At 43.4% G+C, this 16,950-nt stretch overlaps 1 protein-coding gene across 3 annotated transcripts in view; it reads left to right on the forward strand.

Moving 5' to 3' along the window:
* Positions 1 to 4,835, forward strand: part of arhgef12a (Rho guanine nucleotide exchange factor (GEF) 12a) — a 41,402-nt gene extending 36,567 nt beyond the window's left edge. For all 3 annotated transcript variants that reach the window (XM_031749881.2, XM_039598140.1, XM_039598139.1), the window contains 12 exons: positions 805 to 905; positions 1,139 to 1,216; positions 1,384 to 1,459; positions 1,551 to 1,718; positions 1,825 to 1,912; positions 2,003 to 2,080; positions 2,163 to 2,257; positions 2,368 to 2,562; positions 2,677 to 2,913; positions 3,022 to 3,251; positions 3,384 to 3,459; positions 3,585 to 4,835. In XM_031749881.2, coding sequence (XP_031605741.1) covers positions 805 to 905; positions 1,139 to 1,216; positions 1,384 to 1,459; positions 1,551 to 1,718; positions 1,825 to 1,912; positions 2,003 to 2,080; positions 2,163 to 2,257; positions 2,368 to 2,562; positions 2,677 to 2,913; positions 3,022 to 3,251; positions 3,384 to 3,459; positions 3,585 to 3,595 — 1,433 coding nt within the window. In that variant the 3' untranslated portion in view covers positions 3,596 to 4,835. The remainder of the gene's footprint in view (positions 1 to 804; positions 906 to 1,138; positions 1,217 to 1,383; positions 1,460 to 1,550; positions 1,719 to 1,824; positions 1,913 to 2,002; positions 2,081 to 2,162; positions 2,258 to 2,367; positions 2,563 to 2,676; positions 2,914 to 3,021; positions 3,252 to 3,383; positions 3,460 to 3,584) is intronic.
* Positions 4,836 to 16,950: the final 12,115 nt, after the last annotated feature.

The raw sequence follows: 16,950 nt of genomic DNA on the forward strand, positions 1-16,950 counted from the left end.
TAATTATATTATAGCGATACAAATATTATTTACATAAAATGGCATATGTGTACTAGTGGCTTAACCATTACAGACACTTAAAATATGATTTTGATAATTATCAATAATGTTAATTTAGTGCAGCTGTAACATCAACATACATTAGGGTGGTGCTCTAATACATTTGATGAGCACTGTGTATCAGCCATCTAGTTCATCACAGTAGCTGTGTAGCCTGGCTTACCAGTAAAAGTGTGTAAAATGTCAGATCAGAATTAATTCTTGCTTTAAGTTTGGCTGCAGTGCTGCAGCACGCCCTCATGTGACCTCCTTGAGCAGAGTTCAGTTATCATATCCACATTCATCATGTCACAATCCTCGTGCCAATTAGTTCTTATTGGTGACTTAATACAGCATGTAAATGAATTTACCCATAACTATGGGCACAAACAAAAAAAATAATGGTATCTCATTTGCATCTGATAATCTGAATGCAGCATAAAAGAATGGATGAGTTACAGAGACAAATAGAGAGATTATCATTTTAATGGTCCTGCAGCAGCAGTGCACATTTTTGGGGAATGTCGTGCCCATTATTTGGGCCATCATTTTAGTCTGGGGCGGCCTTTGGGTCTCACTCGAGACAATGCACTAACGATAAAGAATAACCAGCTATTAGGGGACTGAAGTGTGCTCCCCCTCCCCCCAAACCCTTGTCATAATTTTTTGGGAATGATGGCGTGTTAATGGCCAGAAGAAATATCAATTTGTCGGACAGTCCTCTGCAGAACCGAGGAGGCCTTACTGGTTAATGTCGTCTTTCAGACAATGCAGAGGAGAAGGAGAAAGTTAAGCAGGCAGCCGACTGCTGCAGAAAGATCCTCAGTCACGTCAACCAGGCTGTGAAGGAATCTGAGGACAAACAGGTGTGGTTTGGGTGTTTTTTTTGGTTTTTTTTAAATTGAATCTCCTTTCCATTTTTTTTTTTTGCTATTATCTGGATTTGTTTTCCAACTTCCTCTTCAGCTCTCAGTCCTTCCTTTTTACTCTGACTGGATATTATTTCCACTGCTTCTGCTCCACAGGCAGCAGTATCTTCTTAAAGAGGACTTACTTATCCCATTTTTTTCCATCTGTTTATTTCAATCCCTTCCTCTAGAGGTTGGAAGACTATCAGAGACGATTGGACCTCTCTTCTCTAAAGCAGACAGACAACCCAATGATCCTGGAGCTAAAGGTGAGTTATCTGCCCAGCCCTCTTTTAGCTTCAGTTAAAGCATACTCACTTGTTGTACACCCACATTCACTGTTTGAAATATGTGCTAGATAGAAAAATAGCACTGCACAGAGCAGAAGCCAGTAGTTAAAAGCTTTTGTTTTTATTTCCTGTTCCATAACATTCAGAACTTGGATCTGACAAAGAAAACGATGGTGCATGAGGGTCCACTGTCATGGAAAGTGAACAGGGACAAAACTATCGGTTTGTTCTGATTGATTTACACGAGTTTCACTATTGCTGTTTAGCTCAAAGGTGACCACTACTTACACCACATCTTTCTATTTTCTCTCAGAGTTGTACACACTCCTCCTGGAGGACATCCTGGTTCTCCTACAGAAACAAGATGAGCGTCTGATACTGAAGTGTCACAGCAAAAACCTGGCGGGCACTGCAGATACCAAACATATCTTCAGCCCTATCATCAAACTCAGCACGGTGCTGGTGCGCTCAGTGGCCACAGGTCAGTTAACACATAAACTCTGAGGATTTATTACTAGAATAAGGTATGATATAATACAGGCTCCATCCATAGAGTAATATTCATTAATAACCCTGTCTCCTGCCAGACAACAAGTCCTTCTTTGTTCTTTCGATGTCGGAAAACGGAGCCCAAATCTACGAGCTAATGGCGCCCACTGTCTCAGATCAGAGAACGTGAGAGCAAATCTCTTTTGATTGATTCATTTAAATCTCATTGTTCCGGTTGTTATACGAGCTGATGACTGTTTCATTTCCCTGCACAAGGTGGCAGCGTCTAATCACGCAGAGAGCTGAAGCCATGAAAGTTAAGCCTCACAGCGTCATACCATTACCTCAGACCGTGTATGTTACTTACTAATTTGAGCACATCTAATGGGTCAGGGTTTATGCTCGTTATTAACACAAGATTCTGCTCGTGTGCCAGTGGGGAGAGAGACGGCGTGGAGATCATTACAACGGGAGTTTCCAGGTTGAGTAGAGACACGGACCGCACATCCACTGGCAGCACCCAGTCCACAGGTAACTGGAGCAACTCATTTCCTCGTTCCGTTTCTTCGTCCTACTTAAATATGTGTCGCTATACTTCTGTAATTAAACCCTTGTGATAACTCTTAATTATACCTTCATAGATAAGGAAAGCAGTCCAGTCTGTAGAAGCGCACTGCAGACGTCGCTACCTGGCAGTAATCCGTTTGAGGGAGTGAAGACTGAGGAGGAAGAAGAAGGCTTTGTGGACCCAGAACTTTCTTATCCAGTGGCTGAGGATTGCAGAGGAGCCTCGTTTAACATGTTCCCCTCGAGGGCAGACGAAGCACTGAAAACACGTAAGGGCACAAAACCGATGGATTGACGCAAATGAAACGTATGCTTAGAACGATCCAGCTGTACTGTGTAAATCTATCACCTTTTTCTTTTTTTTTCTTTCTTTTTTTGCTCAGTGGCAGCATTAAAGCAGGTGTTAGTCACCCAGCTGATGTCCCAGGAAGCTGCAGAGCAAACTAAACGCTCCACGGGGGCTCGCCTCCTCAGGACCACCTCTCTGCGCACCCCCATAGATAGCCGTGCACGAGTGACGGTCCACAACGGCTCAGAGAAGACCGGCTCCCAGACAGACGACCTGGCTCAGGACCTGGGTTCAGGAGACACCGGCTTCTTTGACTCGACTGATGACTATGGTAGGTCTGGGCAGTCAGAACAACTCATGGTTTAAATGGAATAAACTGACATCAAACATAAATGTTCGCCTCGTCCTGATCCTTCCTGTTTTCCTTTGATTCTTTCAGCAGCGTATTTAGTCCTGGAGGGTTACGGTGGCCCAGGGGAGAGCAGCACAGATGATGACATCTTAGCAACAACCACAGGGAAGCAGCTGAGCACTTCCCAAGGCTGCGCTGCTGACTCAGGCATCAATTTGAGATTTTCTTCAACATCACAGGCCGGCAGCCTCTCCTCTTTCAGCAGACAGGTCCTCTCTCACCTTCGAAATCTTCAGGCCAACCTCAATTATCTGAAGGTAACCGACACTTAATCCTTTACAGCTCTGAAACACACACACACACACACACACACACTAACTGGTATCATGCACATACACAGTAGTCATTTTTATTGTGTAATCTGGCAGCAAATTATTTTTCTCCCACAGGAGGTTGAGGCCAAGTACAACAGTCTAATACAGCAAAGGCCAGAGAGATCAGCAGCAGACACGGATGGAAACAAAGGTATCTCACTTCATGCTCAGCGCTGACGAATGAATAACTGGTTCTTAATTTATGAATCACTTCCTGTATCTGTTCCTTTTCTGATCCCAGATCTTGCTCTCTCTCCCTCCCTCTCCCTCCCTCAGATAAGAGATAGTGGAAGTCTGTGCAGCAGCTTTTGGCTCTGGTCCCAAAGAGGAAGTACCGACTTGTAGTCTGTTCCTACTTCTCATGTCCTGGACTTTCTGGACGTCTTATAAGCTTGTCCTCTCACTGCTGAGCCCTGGGTTTTTTTGTTTTTTGTTTTTTCCATCAGTTGCCACAGAGAATAAGAGACTTAAGTGTGAGCAAACGTTTGAAGGGAGGAGTCATCTATTCGATGCCGTGCCCCCCATCCTCTTCCTCCTCCTCCTCCTCCTCAGCACAAGGCAATCAGGGAAGTGGGATTGCGCCAGAACCTCACCCCCCTCCCCTTTTACCATTTAACACCCATATCCCTCGAATCCCTACAAGAAAGAGAACTTATACCAAAATGTACAAAGAAGTGTGTTGAGAATATATATATGAAACACAAAACAAGAAAAGGAAAATTTTAAGATAATGTATTAAGATTTTTTTTTTTTTATCCCAAGATGTATTTATTTTCTCTCTTTTCGTTTTTTAAAGTGTTTCCCATATTGCTTGCATGCTTTAGGCCATGGTGTTACAGTTTTTGGCTGCTTCTCCTGCTTCAGTCACACGGGGGTTAGTGGGAGAGCCGAGTGCTCGCTAGCATAAAAGCACCCTAGCACACCTTGCTGAATTGCAGGACTGTATTCGGACTGAAGAGGCCAGAGTTGCACTGCTGATGGATGGATCCCATTGTGTTAAAATGACCTGTGTTTCGAGTCTTGAATTTCAGATAAATTCTAGGCGTGGTGTTAACTAGAATGAAGAGTCTGCCGGCTCTGATCTGGTCCTGTTGCATTTCTGTGCTGACTCCTTCGTCCTCTTCGCTCTGGGGGGTGTTTCGCCTCTCGTCTGCTCCTCTTCTCCTTTTGCGTGTGATTCTCCCTCTTCTTTTTCCCCGTGACCATGTTTGAGTGTCTTCCCTCTCTTCCTCACTGCCTAGTGGCTTTGATGCTTATTTATCCCTTCCAACACTTTATGTCATGCTTCCTCATCTGCCTCTGGGTGTCTCGCCCTGTTCCCCTCTTCTCCAAGGAGCGGTCATGCTCGTTCAGTGTCAGCTCCTGGCAAATGCTGCTTTCTTTCTGCTACTATTGGCAATGCTGATCTGACTGCCTGATATTCTAATAATGTCATGAAGTTCAACATATTCTGTACAATGATCAAGTTGGAAGGTTTATGCATAACTTTACAAAATAAATGGTGCCATGACACATTCAAAAAAGAAACTGGTGTGCGTGTTGTTTTATTTTTATTTTTCCAGTCTAACAAAAGAAGACCTCTAGTCTGGTGAAGTTTTCAGGAATTGCTGAATGATTGGAAAAATGATCAGTTGCTTGACTTGTATCTAAACATTAAATAATAAACACACAGAATTGTGACTGTAAACCTATTTTTCTTTTTTTTAATCTGTCTGGTTGAATTTTAGGTCCTGCTGAAAATACTGCCTTCTGTTCATAATATCCCTCCTCCTGTCTTTACACATATGGAGTGGAAATTTTTCAGATGTCTATGCTGATAAATTCACTCCAGACATCTTTCTGTGAGATTATTGTGCACAAATTCTTCACGGTTCTGTTAATTTCTGTTGTCCTAATATATTAATTTTGCAATGATGGGTGCAAATTCATTCATTCATTTACAGTAAATTCCCCAGAAGGTTAAACCTTATAACCTACACTAAGCAACTTTTTGCCACTTTCAAGCAGGATATAGGGAGAGAACACAGTGACAGTTACCTCTATGTAGATATCCAGTATATACAAAGCAGCAGTAGGACTTAGTGGTAGTACAAGTATTCACTATTAATAGTCTTTTTTTGATAGAGAAAATCTAAATGTATGTTGTTATTAAAGCTAGTTTAAGCTCCGCCTGTTTGATATCTAGGGATATTCAGCATGTGAGGCAAATGTGTAACCCAATACACTAAGGAGCCTGTAAATAGACTTATAAAATACCTAAAACGAGTCAAACTTTTTGAGATAACAAATTTGTTTGAAAGAAAATTCTCAAAGTGAATTTGACAAATATTTAAGGGGGGAAAAGAAGAACTGGAGGATTTGCTCTGTGATCAGGTTTATTCAGAGTTCTGGTTTCTTGACCAAAAAAGTTATTTTTCACTTTATGGTTTTAACATTTTAAACGTTATTCAATTTTTTTTTTTCAGTGGTGCCATTTTAATTGGTTAATTATTCTACCTAATATGGTCCTAATGCAGCATTCGAGTTGTAGACGCCTCAAAGTTTCCTAATAGAATTTCAGGATTGAGTAGTGCTAGTTTTTCATTTATTTCAGAAAGCAAACAATTACTACCCAAGCTAAATGGCAAATAAATTTATGAGTTAGCTGATATGAATAAATGTGTTTTATTAAGTGATGTGGTGGAGAATAAATAAATGGAAGCATATAATTTTCTGTTTGTGCTACTTTAGATAGTCCGGAGCCTCATTATGATTTTCACTCCTTTTTCAGTGATTTTACTTTAGTAGTTGTAGGTTGTGAACAAAACTAAACCAGCTGTTCTGTTACTATGTGTGGTTTGCATTAAGATACATTGTGTGTATAATATAGTTAAAGTGTGTCTAATTTGGTAACAGTTGTAAGAATGCTCCAACACTCTCCCTTCTGCCATGTTATAGCTAAGCCTTAAACTTAGTATCAGAAGTGTTTTCTTTTAGCTCCAACAAATTTTGGGGAGTGAATTATAAGCTATAGTTATAGCCTCTGGAGTCTCTTGCTTTCGGAGACAGTTTAAGTAAATCAATTTAATATTAAAATAATGAAACTGCACTTTAATCTGTGTAAGTGATAGTCGGATACTTGCAGGAATTCACTGCACTGTGAATGAATTCAAGGCTTGAACTTTCCAACCATTCAGCAGATGACATCCTGCATGCGAGTAACTGAAAACTGGATGACACATGAAATATTACAGATCTCTTTCCCCCCGAAGCAACTTCCCAATTGAAAACTGGGTTGAAAATGTGGACAGCGCAGGCAGTTTGAACCACTTTAATGTTACCTTCATAGTCAACTATACGTTTGACCTTAAACAGAATATATTTTCCTAGACATTCGGCAGCACTAAATGTCAGAGTGCGTGAGCCATCGTAAAGGAAACCACGAGAGAGGTTTCGATCAAAGATGCCAGAAAAGGTGGTGTTCATTACCAGCAGGTGGCAAACTTCCACCATTAAACTTCATGTGGAGAAGACCCACCCTAAAACCTGCAGTGACATCAGTGTTTTAAATAACCTAGGGTGCCCACTGATTTTCCACATACATTTGACTCCAGAGTCTAACAAATAAATGGCCCAAGAAATGCATCTTGCCGGCCTCCATAATAAGACAAAGCAACAGTCAAGAGAATCCCACAGAGGACTGTGTAGCATTTATTGTGACTTTGTTCAGGTTTACTGCTACCTGTCTTGTTTCTGGCAGTGATTTTTGCAAAGTGTGTCTGAGTGGAAAGCAGGATGAAGCCTCGCAGCCCGAATGACACGCTCCCTCTTTCCTTCTCTTCGTCAGCCCAACTGTTGGCTTGCTGCAATGAGAGAGAGGAGAGGATATCTTACGAGGAGACAATGTGAATCCACATGAGGTATAAATGGTGAAAGAAAAAGCAGGAGCAAAGCCAATAAATTAAGAGTAATAGAAAGGAAGTGGCGAGGGCAGAGTGTGATAAAGACACAGGGAAGATGAGGAGAGGACAGAGGCAGACGAGAGGGGATGGTAATTGATTGTCTCGTTTCTCCACATGCACCTGTCATCGAGCTAATTGGAGTGGCGAAGACAAAGAGGAGAGAGGTGTCAGTCACAGCGGAGCCTTCCAGGAGGGCAATTCAGGTCAAGCTCTGATACGACGACCCCTTTCTCCTCAGCACCTTCAGCTATGCAACAGTGTCACGAGGAGACGGGCGGGGAAAATTAAGCTTTATCCTTTCGGAGGAATCCAAAATATGTCCCGTTAACATCCAAAAGCAGAGGTCCTGCATTGTCATTATTCTCTTTTTTTTCACCCACTAGGCATTTTGAGTTGTGTCATCTTTTAAATATAGTATAAAAACATATCAGAGCACACTTACCCACATGGTTTCGGATGCTGATTTGCATAAATTTTGGATACATGCTCGAGGTTGAAAATCAAGTTGAGGATTTGATGTGTTTACCTGATGCTGTGTAACACAAAGAGCTCGAGCTCATGATTATAGTGGAGCGCATCATTATGGTTGTTGCCACGGGGCTTAATTCTAAGATAAGGATGCTTGACTAAATAACTCGGCTGTGACAGGAACAAACAGGAGGGGGGTTTTTTCTTTAAAATCTGGGCTTTTTTTATCCACACTTCCACAAAAAAAGAAACACAGCACTGCAAACATCGCATTCTGAACAGCTCCTAAAATCAAGGTTCTGTGTGAACATCTAGACATGCACCGACTTTTCTACTCTACACGAGCACTGAAAGCATTTTATGCAACATCTCTCATTCACCCAGGCATTTTTCTATGACAAAGTGCTTTCTATCTAATACTTACACATCAGGAGCAACTCGGGGTTCAGTGTGCCAAAGGATGCTTTGTTATGCACACTGAGGCAGCCGGTGATTGAACCACCAACCCTCCAATTAGGACATGACCTGCTGCACCTCCTGAGCTACAGTTAGCTAACTAAATAATGTTTAAAACCAACTGCCTAATTTTGTGTGGTTCCCCCTCAAAGAAACACAGCTCTGACCTGTTGAGGAGTCTCTTTAAGACCTCTTAAGACATCCCAGTAATGACCTGAAAGCTGAGAGGCTTTAAAGAAACAGACTTGCTGTTCCAGCATGGTGAGGTGGAGGTGAGGTACAGGACACACTGGAGAGATCATCTCTGCGTTCCTCCGGATAAACTGGAGGAGGTGGCTGGGGAAAGGTAGGACCTTAGGCAGCAGCCCCCTCAACCCGGGCATGGGTATACGGAAGAAAATGGATGGATGGACGTTCCAGCACATCCCACAGATGACTGATTGGATTGGGTAAGTTTAAGGCCAAGTCAACACCTTGAATTCCTTCAAACCATTTCTGAACACTTCCAGGATGAGAGGTTCACTGCTATTGGCAATAGTTAACATGAAGAGGTGTCTGCAGCAGTGCATCATTCACGTATACCAGGGTTCAAGGCTTCCCAGCAAAACATAACACACAACGCCTCCGAAACGTTGCCACTTTCCCATAGTTCATCTCTTCCGCAGGTAAATGAAACACACTCACAAGGCTATCTGCACGATGTTAAAGGAAAGTTAGATGCTCTTGTGCCTATCATTAGATGGTGGACAAAGGTCAGCATGACCCCTGAATGATTCCTATTATAGCCGGTACTCGGAGCATCGTGCATATTGTCCTTCCTTGAGCCACTTTTGGCAAACGCTACCGACTGTAAATCAGGAACGCCCGCAAGACTTGCATTTTGAAGATGACTCAGTTGTGTAACTATCAGAGTTTGGCGCTTGTTAAAATGAGTCACAATCTTATTTTTTGGTCCATTTTTCAGCTGCCACAGTAAACTCCAAGAGGTAGCTGATACATCTAATACATCCCAACACAACCTTGATAGACGGTAGTGTGAGAAGATAATCAATATCCTTCCCAAAGATTTTCTCATGTATCTCGGTAATATTTCCAGTGGGGATACACTCACATCAGTATTTACACCTCAGGTAGTCTGTCAGCAGCCTGTGCTCATCTTTTATCATTGGTTTAGTTAGTTGGTGCTTAACTTGTTGCTACAGCTGGTGGCATTCAGCAGCACCACCCAATAAAAGTTTCAATAATAAACGTAAAAACAGAATGCTGCTCCTCCTTTAATCCCTTCATCAGTATTCATTGGCAGCATGACGCACACGAGCATCAGCGTCAGCCGCTGTTCCTATCAATATAAAGTCAGTCACCAGTGCAAAGATTGTGTGAGGTCAAACTTAAGATCAGTCAACAAAATAATTAGTCATAGTCCTCCATTACTTCTGTGTAGCTCTTCTAGCAGAGGCACAGCGGGGTTATTTTCTTTCTTTTTCCTTTTCTGTGCAATATATCACTGACTAGTTTTGTGGCGCTCATCAAAGGCTATTATATTTCAAACCTCGGAGGAAATAAATAAATAAAGAAGAAAAGAATGTGAACAGCTTAGAAAAAGTTATAGTGGAATTTAAAAAAAAATCAGCTATTCAGATTGTGATTTATGGCTACGGCCACTCTCTCTCCACTTTCCAGGGGGAGAGAGGGATGGTGTCTGCACCTGCTTGTCAAACCAGAATAATTAGGTTGTTTTTTCCTCACCACCTCCACCGGGTTTTAACAACTTTTTTTTTTTTTTTTAAATATTTGCATTTTCAGATGCCCTCCCCATGTATTCAAATCCAAACAAGATGTTTTTGGAAATTATTTAAGTCAATCAAAGACAGTTCTTTCTTTTTCCTTTTTTTATCCCAGAGAAGTCACCTCAATAATAAGCTGTTTCCACAAACGATGCCTGTGACCTTATAAGATTGATTTTCATGCTGCTCTTCTCTCCTTTCATCGAGCAGAAGCCAATATCGGATGGATTGGGGCTGAAGATCAATGTGCCATCCGCAGTCTGGTTAATCCATAGCCTCTCTGAAGTAATCTGTGTCCCAAGCACAACAATGAGCCAGGCAAGCCGTGGAGAGGGTGCGTTAAGCCAATGCAAAGAGATGAATGAACTGACTCCTTTAAATGAAAGCGATATGCTTTAAAAAAAAAAAAAACTGAGAGAGCAAAGATCCATGCATACCAAACAACGAAGAGGATGCCTGAACCCATTCAGCGACTGCTGCTGCTGCGGGATGCTTTTTAATCAACCTGTCCAGTAATGAATAGGCACCTGTGGCTCGGCGTGGCTTGGCTCAGTGTTAACCCTGTCTAATTACGACACCGCGGTTTGATGGAGTATCTGGGTAAAAAGCTCCAGGCAGGGCCAGCTGGCACTGGGCTCCCTGGTTCAGTCTGCTGTGAAAGAGAAACCGGAGAGAGAGGAGCACATGGGCGCTGAGCTGTTGAGCTGTGACCTGGGACCACACCCGGGCTTAAAGAACCTCAGGGCCGCGGCAGAAATCGATGGCGCTATTGGCAGCCACGCTTCTGCTGACTTTGATAACCAGAGCTGACGAGGCGCACAGCTGCCCCGTCTGGCTGGCCGGCTCAGTCAGGCGGCAGGCTTTTTCTCAGACATGGAAACAAAAGTGAGATGTGGAAAAAGTTTAAGTGGGGCTAACGGACATATGGCTGGAGTCAGCTGCTCTGTGTCCTCTGGGCGTGAGACGAACCCTCTCTTACAGTATGTGACAGCAATGAATGGAGGCTGCCACGCTCACACTGATGCTTGATTTGGCTAAGAGGAGAAAATGATTAGTTATTCATTATCCTTAATTCATTGCTTCTATAATCAAGACACACAGGGAGAAGAGTAATTCAAAACAGAGCCCAGAAAACAAGAATTAAAGGGAGAATGTGGTATTTCTTCCCTTTCTTCCCAAGACATGGATGGATGACGATTGATGCCAAACAGGTATTTGACAGCAGATCATCTTATTGCTTGAAAAATGTCACATTATTTATTTCAAATGGGGATCTAAGCTATGTAAATCAATGGATCTGTCTTAGCAGATCTGTATATTTATAGCACCTTTAAGCAGCTGCTGGTGTGCTCACATTTTATTTTTTAAAAATCTATCTGCCTGTACTGAAAGCAGAGTGTGTGGTCCCCCCCCCCTTTTTTCTTTTAAATTTACAGAGTACAATTCTAGTCATCATGAATCATTGAGCGTGAGTCATCTAGGAATCACGAGTCTTTCCTTCTCGCATGAAGCCTACATTGCTTCCTTAATTGTGCGATCATTCCTGGTGAGCATGTACAGTACAAGCAGGCGCACTGGCAGCGCTCTTTAAAGCCCACATCCATAATTACAACATGCTGTCCTCTTACGAGATGCTTCTGCCCCACCACCGGCTCTGTTTATGTTTTAGGCATGAGCATGAATTTTGCATGAGCTTTGAAGCAGAACAGGTTTGTTTTACATTGGCAGTATTTGTAAACAGTGGATTAAAAAAGAAAAGAAAAAAAAAAGGTCATGTAAAATGTAAGAGAGCATATTTTCCAGGTAGTGGTGAAGATTTTCAAGAAGCCAGAAGCTAATTTCTAAGGTGAAATTAACTGAGAAACTGAGATAGAGTGAGTTTAAAAATGTGGACCTGGAGCACTTCATCTGACCCCAGTCTAATCCTGCTTATTTCCTATTATCTCTCACTGTGATGCTATTGCAGGAGAGTATGTTGGCGTGCTGTGAATACTGATTTCTTAATGTTTGGGGCTTTTAAAACATTTAAAAGTTACACAAGCTTCATCATCAAAGTGCACTTTTAAGACAAATCCGGGCCCTTGCTTCCTTTCAGTTTCCGCAGAGCAGTGTGACTCGGAGGCCTGACCTCACCTCACTAAGTTTTCACAACTCCAGCTGCATCTTTGCTGTAGATAAGCAGCGGCAATGCACAACGGAGCGCCCGGCGTGGATGCTGAGAGTCCAAGCTGGGGTCAGGTGATTTAATCTAGCAGACATGCTCCCGCAGAGTGCTAATCAATAATGCTCCCATACTAATGCCACCATCAGGAAGGAATGAATCTACTTCAAGGAAAAAGATAAATAAATAAGTAAAAAATCTACGTGAGCGCAGACAAAACCTGACTGGAATTGAAAATGAATCTTTTGTTTGGTCGTTTGTTGTGATTCTCTCCACGGGCTCGAGGCCCCCTAAACCAGTCATTTGGAACATCCAAGAGGGTTTCCTGCCGTCAGCATTAACTCATCTGACAGCATCCTGCTGGCTTCTGAAAAGGGCACGAATTCAGTGGACGCTAATAATCCTCGGTAAAGGCCCGGAGGTGAGCTGTCTCTCAGGACCTACTGGAGCAGAAGTTCACCCAGGGGTTCGGCGAGAGAATGACTCCAGTCAAGAGCCCTGCTAATCTGGCCAAACTAGTTCACAAGGGCACTATTTGACAGAGGGGAAGAAGTGAGGAACGGATTATTAAGTTGCGGCCCACAGAGAGGCTTCGGCATTAACATTTTCACCTTGAAAATTGAATAAAAGGTGCTTTCACCTCTAAAAAGAACTCTGACATTGAATGTATTTTAAATGTTAAGGTATTTGAAATGAGCAGTACAGTGGAGCGGCACATGGTTAGCACTGGTTGCCTCGCAGCATTAAAGTCCTGGTTTCAAATCCTGTGTGGAGTTTGCATGTTCTCCCACATGTCTGTGTGTGTTCTGCCTCCGTACACTGGCTTCCTCCCACAGTTCAAAGACATGGAGTTAGTGGGGTTAGGTTAACTAGGGATTCAAAATTTTCCATAGGTGTTCTCTGTGTTAGCCCTGTGACTGGAAACCTGTCCAGGCTGGAGCCCGCCTCTCACTCTCTGGCAGCTGGGATAGACTCCAGCGCCCCCTCGACCCTGAATTGGATAAGTATTGGATTCAGGTATTTGAAACGATACGCTTCACGTCACTCTTCTCTTAAATAAGCAGAGACAGCGCATTTATCTGATATGGAATGATTCTTTTCAGTGTCTCTGTTTATGGAGGTCTTGGCTTGAGGGTCAGAGAGTGCAACTGCCTATTGCATTGTTTTCTGACTACAAAGAAATAGCCTCTCTCCACAGGGAGGGGAAAATATGGATGATAGAGTCAGTACTGATGCATCTGCGTGTTAACCTGTAGGTGAATCTTACTAAATTCAAACTGACTTTCTTTTTTTTTCCCAGGTCAAAGATGCACCTACTTGAGTCATACACAGATGAGCTGTGAGTTTTGACCACGCAGAAAGATGAAGTGAATCACGTCTGTCATCTCTGTGATGCGTGCCAAAGATAAAACTACTAGACAGCAGGTGAACAGTCAGTTCTCACAGTAAGCGTGCTGAACCCAAGGAAAGAACAGGGGCCAAATCAACAGGGCCAGACAACCGCGTGCCTTGAGCTGCTGGGCTGCACGCAAATAGCCAGCAGCAGGATATCAGGCAGGTGTGATCATAATGTTTGGGCTCATTGAGGTAATCTGATTACTCTTGAAAAGGGCAGCAAAAGCTGAGCAGCACTTATAACAGAGATCTGTATTTGATCTGACTTATACACAAGGACAGCTGTGAGAGTTTTGTGCTTGTGTACTCGCCGGGTGCCCCCGAACAGTGATTGGAGCTCTTCCTCAAACTATTACAGTCACTTAAATCCCCCCACCTGTCCTCATTGCTCATTTCTCCTGCCAGTTAAGCGAAACACTTAACTGCCCATTCTCCTTAGCTGAGTGCAGTACGGCTCTTCTGTGCGCTTCGGTAATGGTTTGCTACAAGCGACAAAATTGTCCAAGCAGAGCACGTAACCCTGGGCGTCCCTCCTCACACTCCACAGGAGCTAACTCTATAAGGAGACATATCCACTGTAGCATGTGTAATTCAGACCCAGGCGACATCAGTATTACTGTATGATTACTTTCAAAACTGTCACGTAGAGTCAGAGCTTGGGCTCCCCTGGCTTTGGCACTACAATGGGCGGCTGCTCCACGTTCACGTCACTTAACTGTTCTTCGCTGCTTTATCCCTAATTACACACCCTCTCCTTTTTTCTCCCATCCCTCATGTTGTGTCTTCTCATCTCTCACTGGCCACTGGAAGAAAGCCAGAGCCATTACCCTGCTGTCACTCTGAGAGAGGAGGAGGATCTATCCTGATAGGTGATGTGAAATGAACAGCACCACTTGGTCACACAATGCACAATACAGGCGGTCTTTGGGGATGGAAGGTGATGCGGTGTGAAGAGCATTCGTGTGCACACACATGGACACCAACCCACTCACACTGACACATCAACGCAGCAGTGCTGCACCGGTGCAGCAGTGGTCTGATTCATAGCTGATGAATATTTACCAGCTGGCCATGCCATGTCTAAAACTGTACTGGCACACAGGGGGGAAACAGAGGTGTTGAACCACCAGCGGTTGAAAGTTGTAAATCTCTACTGCAAGCAGCTGCCAAGGCGGAGGGTTCACTTGCTATGCGTGTGTGTCCGTCGCGCACCAGTGCATACTGAAGGCTTTACATTTAGAGTGCATACAAATAAAGACAGGTGACAAATTTAAGGAAAAATCATAACCCTTAAAGTAAAAGCAATCTCCTGGTGGTGTTGGAGATGGTCCTAGTGGGAAAAGTGACTGCAAATCAATACAATGTTATTCAAAAAAAATCTAACATTTCTAACCTGCTAGTAATGGTTTTTCCACAAACGCAAAATTACCATTCACAAAGGGTCACTGAATGTGAAGTGTATGAAAATATGCTGTAGCCTTTGCAGTCTCCAGATCTCAAAGCAACACCAGTGGGAGATTTTGGACCAGTGTGTCCGTACTATCCACAACCATCATCAAAACACCTTAAAGAATCGATTAAACTGTGGACTGCAGCTGCTCTAGTGTCCTGCGCTGGTTCACAACTTACTAAGTAATATATGATGGTGAGCTTTTCTTTAATTTGTCACCTGTTTGTATTTATGGATGTGTGCTTATCTCTGAGGCACCAGATACATTTTCTTATTCCCAGAGGGCTCCGACAGGTGGACTGTGATTGAAAGCTGATCATCCCCGAGGAGTATGAAATACAGAATAACCATCTGTGCAACAGGATTCTGATTATTTATTTATTTGCAAAGATTCTACTGGAACAAATATGCCTCAATAACAGACATATTGACTCCGAGCAAAAGGAAAACATCACAGCTCAAGGACAGCTGGAGGAGTCTGAAGTGATGAAGGATGAAAACTTTGTATAGCATCAAAAGAGACTTCTTCCTTGCTTTTCCACAAGTAGTATGGGACATCACTCAAAGGCCACTTTGTTAGGTACGCCTGTTCAACTGCGCGTTAACACAAATATCTAATCAGCGAATTGCAACTAAATTCATTTAAGCAAATCGACATATTCAAGATGACTTGCTGAAGTTGAAAATGAGCATCATACTGAGCAAGAAAAGTGATTTAAGTGACTTTGAACGTGACCTTGTTGCCTGACCGGCTGACTGCTGATCTACTGGGATCTGCTGGGATCAGCTCTGGAGTTCACAGAGAAAGGTTTGAAAATTAAAAATGAGAAATTAGCCAGTGAGGGGTCAAAATGTTTAGTTGACGCTAGAGGTCAAAGGAGTATGACCAGACTGCTTGTTGCTGATAGGAAGGCAGGAGTAACTCAAACAAACAAAACAAGAAAAGCTAGTTAGAACTGGTCAAAGGAGTTTGCAAAGAAAAGCGTCTGGACTTCTTTAAGTTGCTTGAAGACGTTTCACCTCTCATCCGAGAAGCTTCTTCAGTTCTAAGGTCAAATGGCCGAGAGTCCCAGATTTAAACCCAGTGGGAGTATCCCCCCAAGGAGGGACAAAGGACCCCCTGGTGATCCTCTAATCACATGCGCCAAGGTGTGGCGCGTGTGGGACCTAATCAGCCAGGGTTTCGGGTGAGCTCATTGTGAAACCTGGCCCCACCTTGTCATGTGAATTCCTGAGGTCAGATGGCCCAGGATGTGAGTGGGCGTTAAGGCGTCTGGGGAGGGAACTCAAAACTGGATTATAGATGGCAGACAGTTGGTGTCGTAAACCACCGCCTCTGTTCAAAGATGGTCGCTCACAGTGGACATAGATGGCCTCTTTCACTCCTCTTTCAAACCATCTGTCCTCTCTGTCCAATATGTGAACATTGGCATCCTCGAAAGAGTGACCTTTATCCTTAAGATGCAGATGGACTGCTGAGTCTTGTCCTGTGGAGGTGGCTCTTCTATGTTGTGCCATACGCTTGTGAAGTGGCTGTTTGGTCTCTCCAATGTAGAGGTCCGGGCATTCCTCGCTGCACTGTACTGCATACACCACGTTGTTCAGTCTGTGTTTCGGAGTTTTGTCTTTCGGGTGAACCAGTTTGTGTCTGAGTGTGTTGCTGGGTAAAGAACTTTTCAGACCGGAATCTCACTGAACCTGAAAAGAGGGTTTTAGCCAAAGGACTCAATTTCGCCATTTCTCCGCAACAGTTGCCCATAGTGGACCTCATCACAGCAACAGAAACCGCCATACGGATTAATAAATTATCACAGACAGAAGCAGAGCAAATCAGGATGAAAGTCTCAGCCACCCTCTCCAGTGCGAAAGTCCCTCCGTCTAACCTTACACTACAAGAAAAGAAGGCCGTCGCTTCCCTGAGCAAAGACCACAACATCACTATATTACCAGCAGATAAGGGAAGGTGCACCGTGGTCCTAAACACAAC

Source organism: Oreochromis aureus, linkage group 14 (genome assembly GCF_013358895.1).
Source record: "Oreochromis aureus strain Israel breed Guangdong linkage group 14, ZZ_aureus, whole genome shotgun sequence".
Lineage (NCBI taxonomy): Eukaryota > Metazoa > Chordata > Actinopteri > Cichliformes > Cichlidae > Oreochromis > Oreochromis aureus.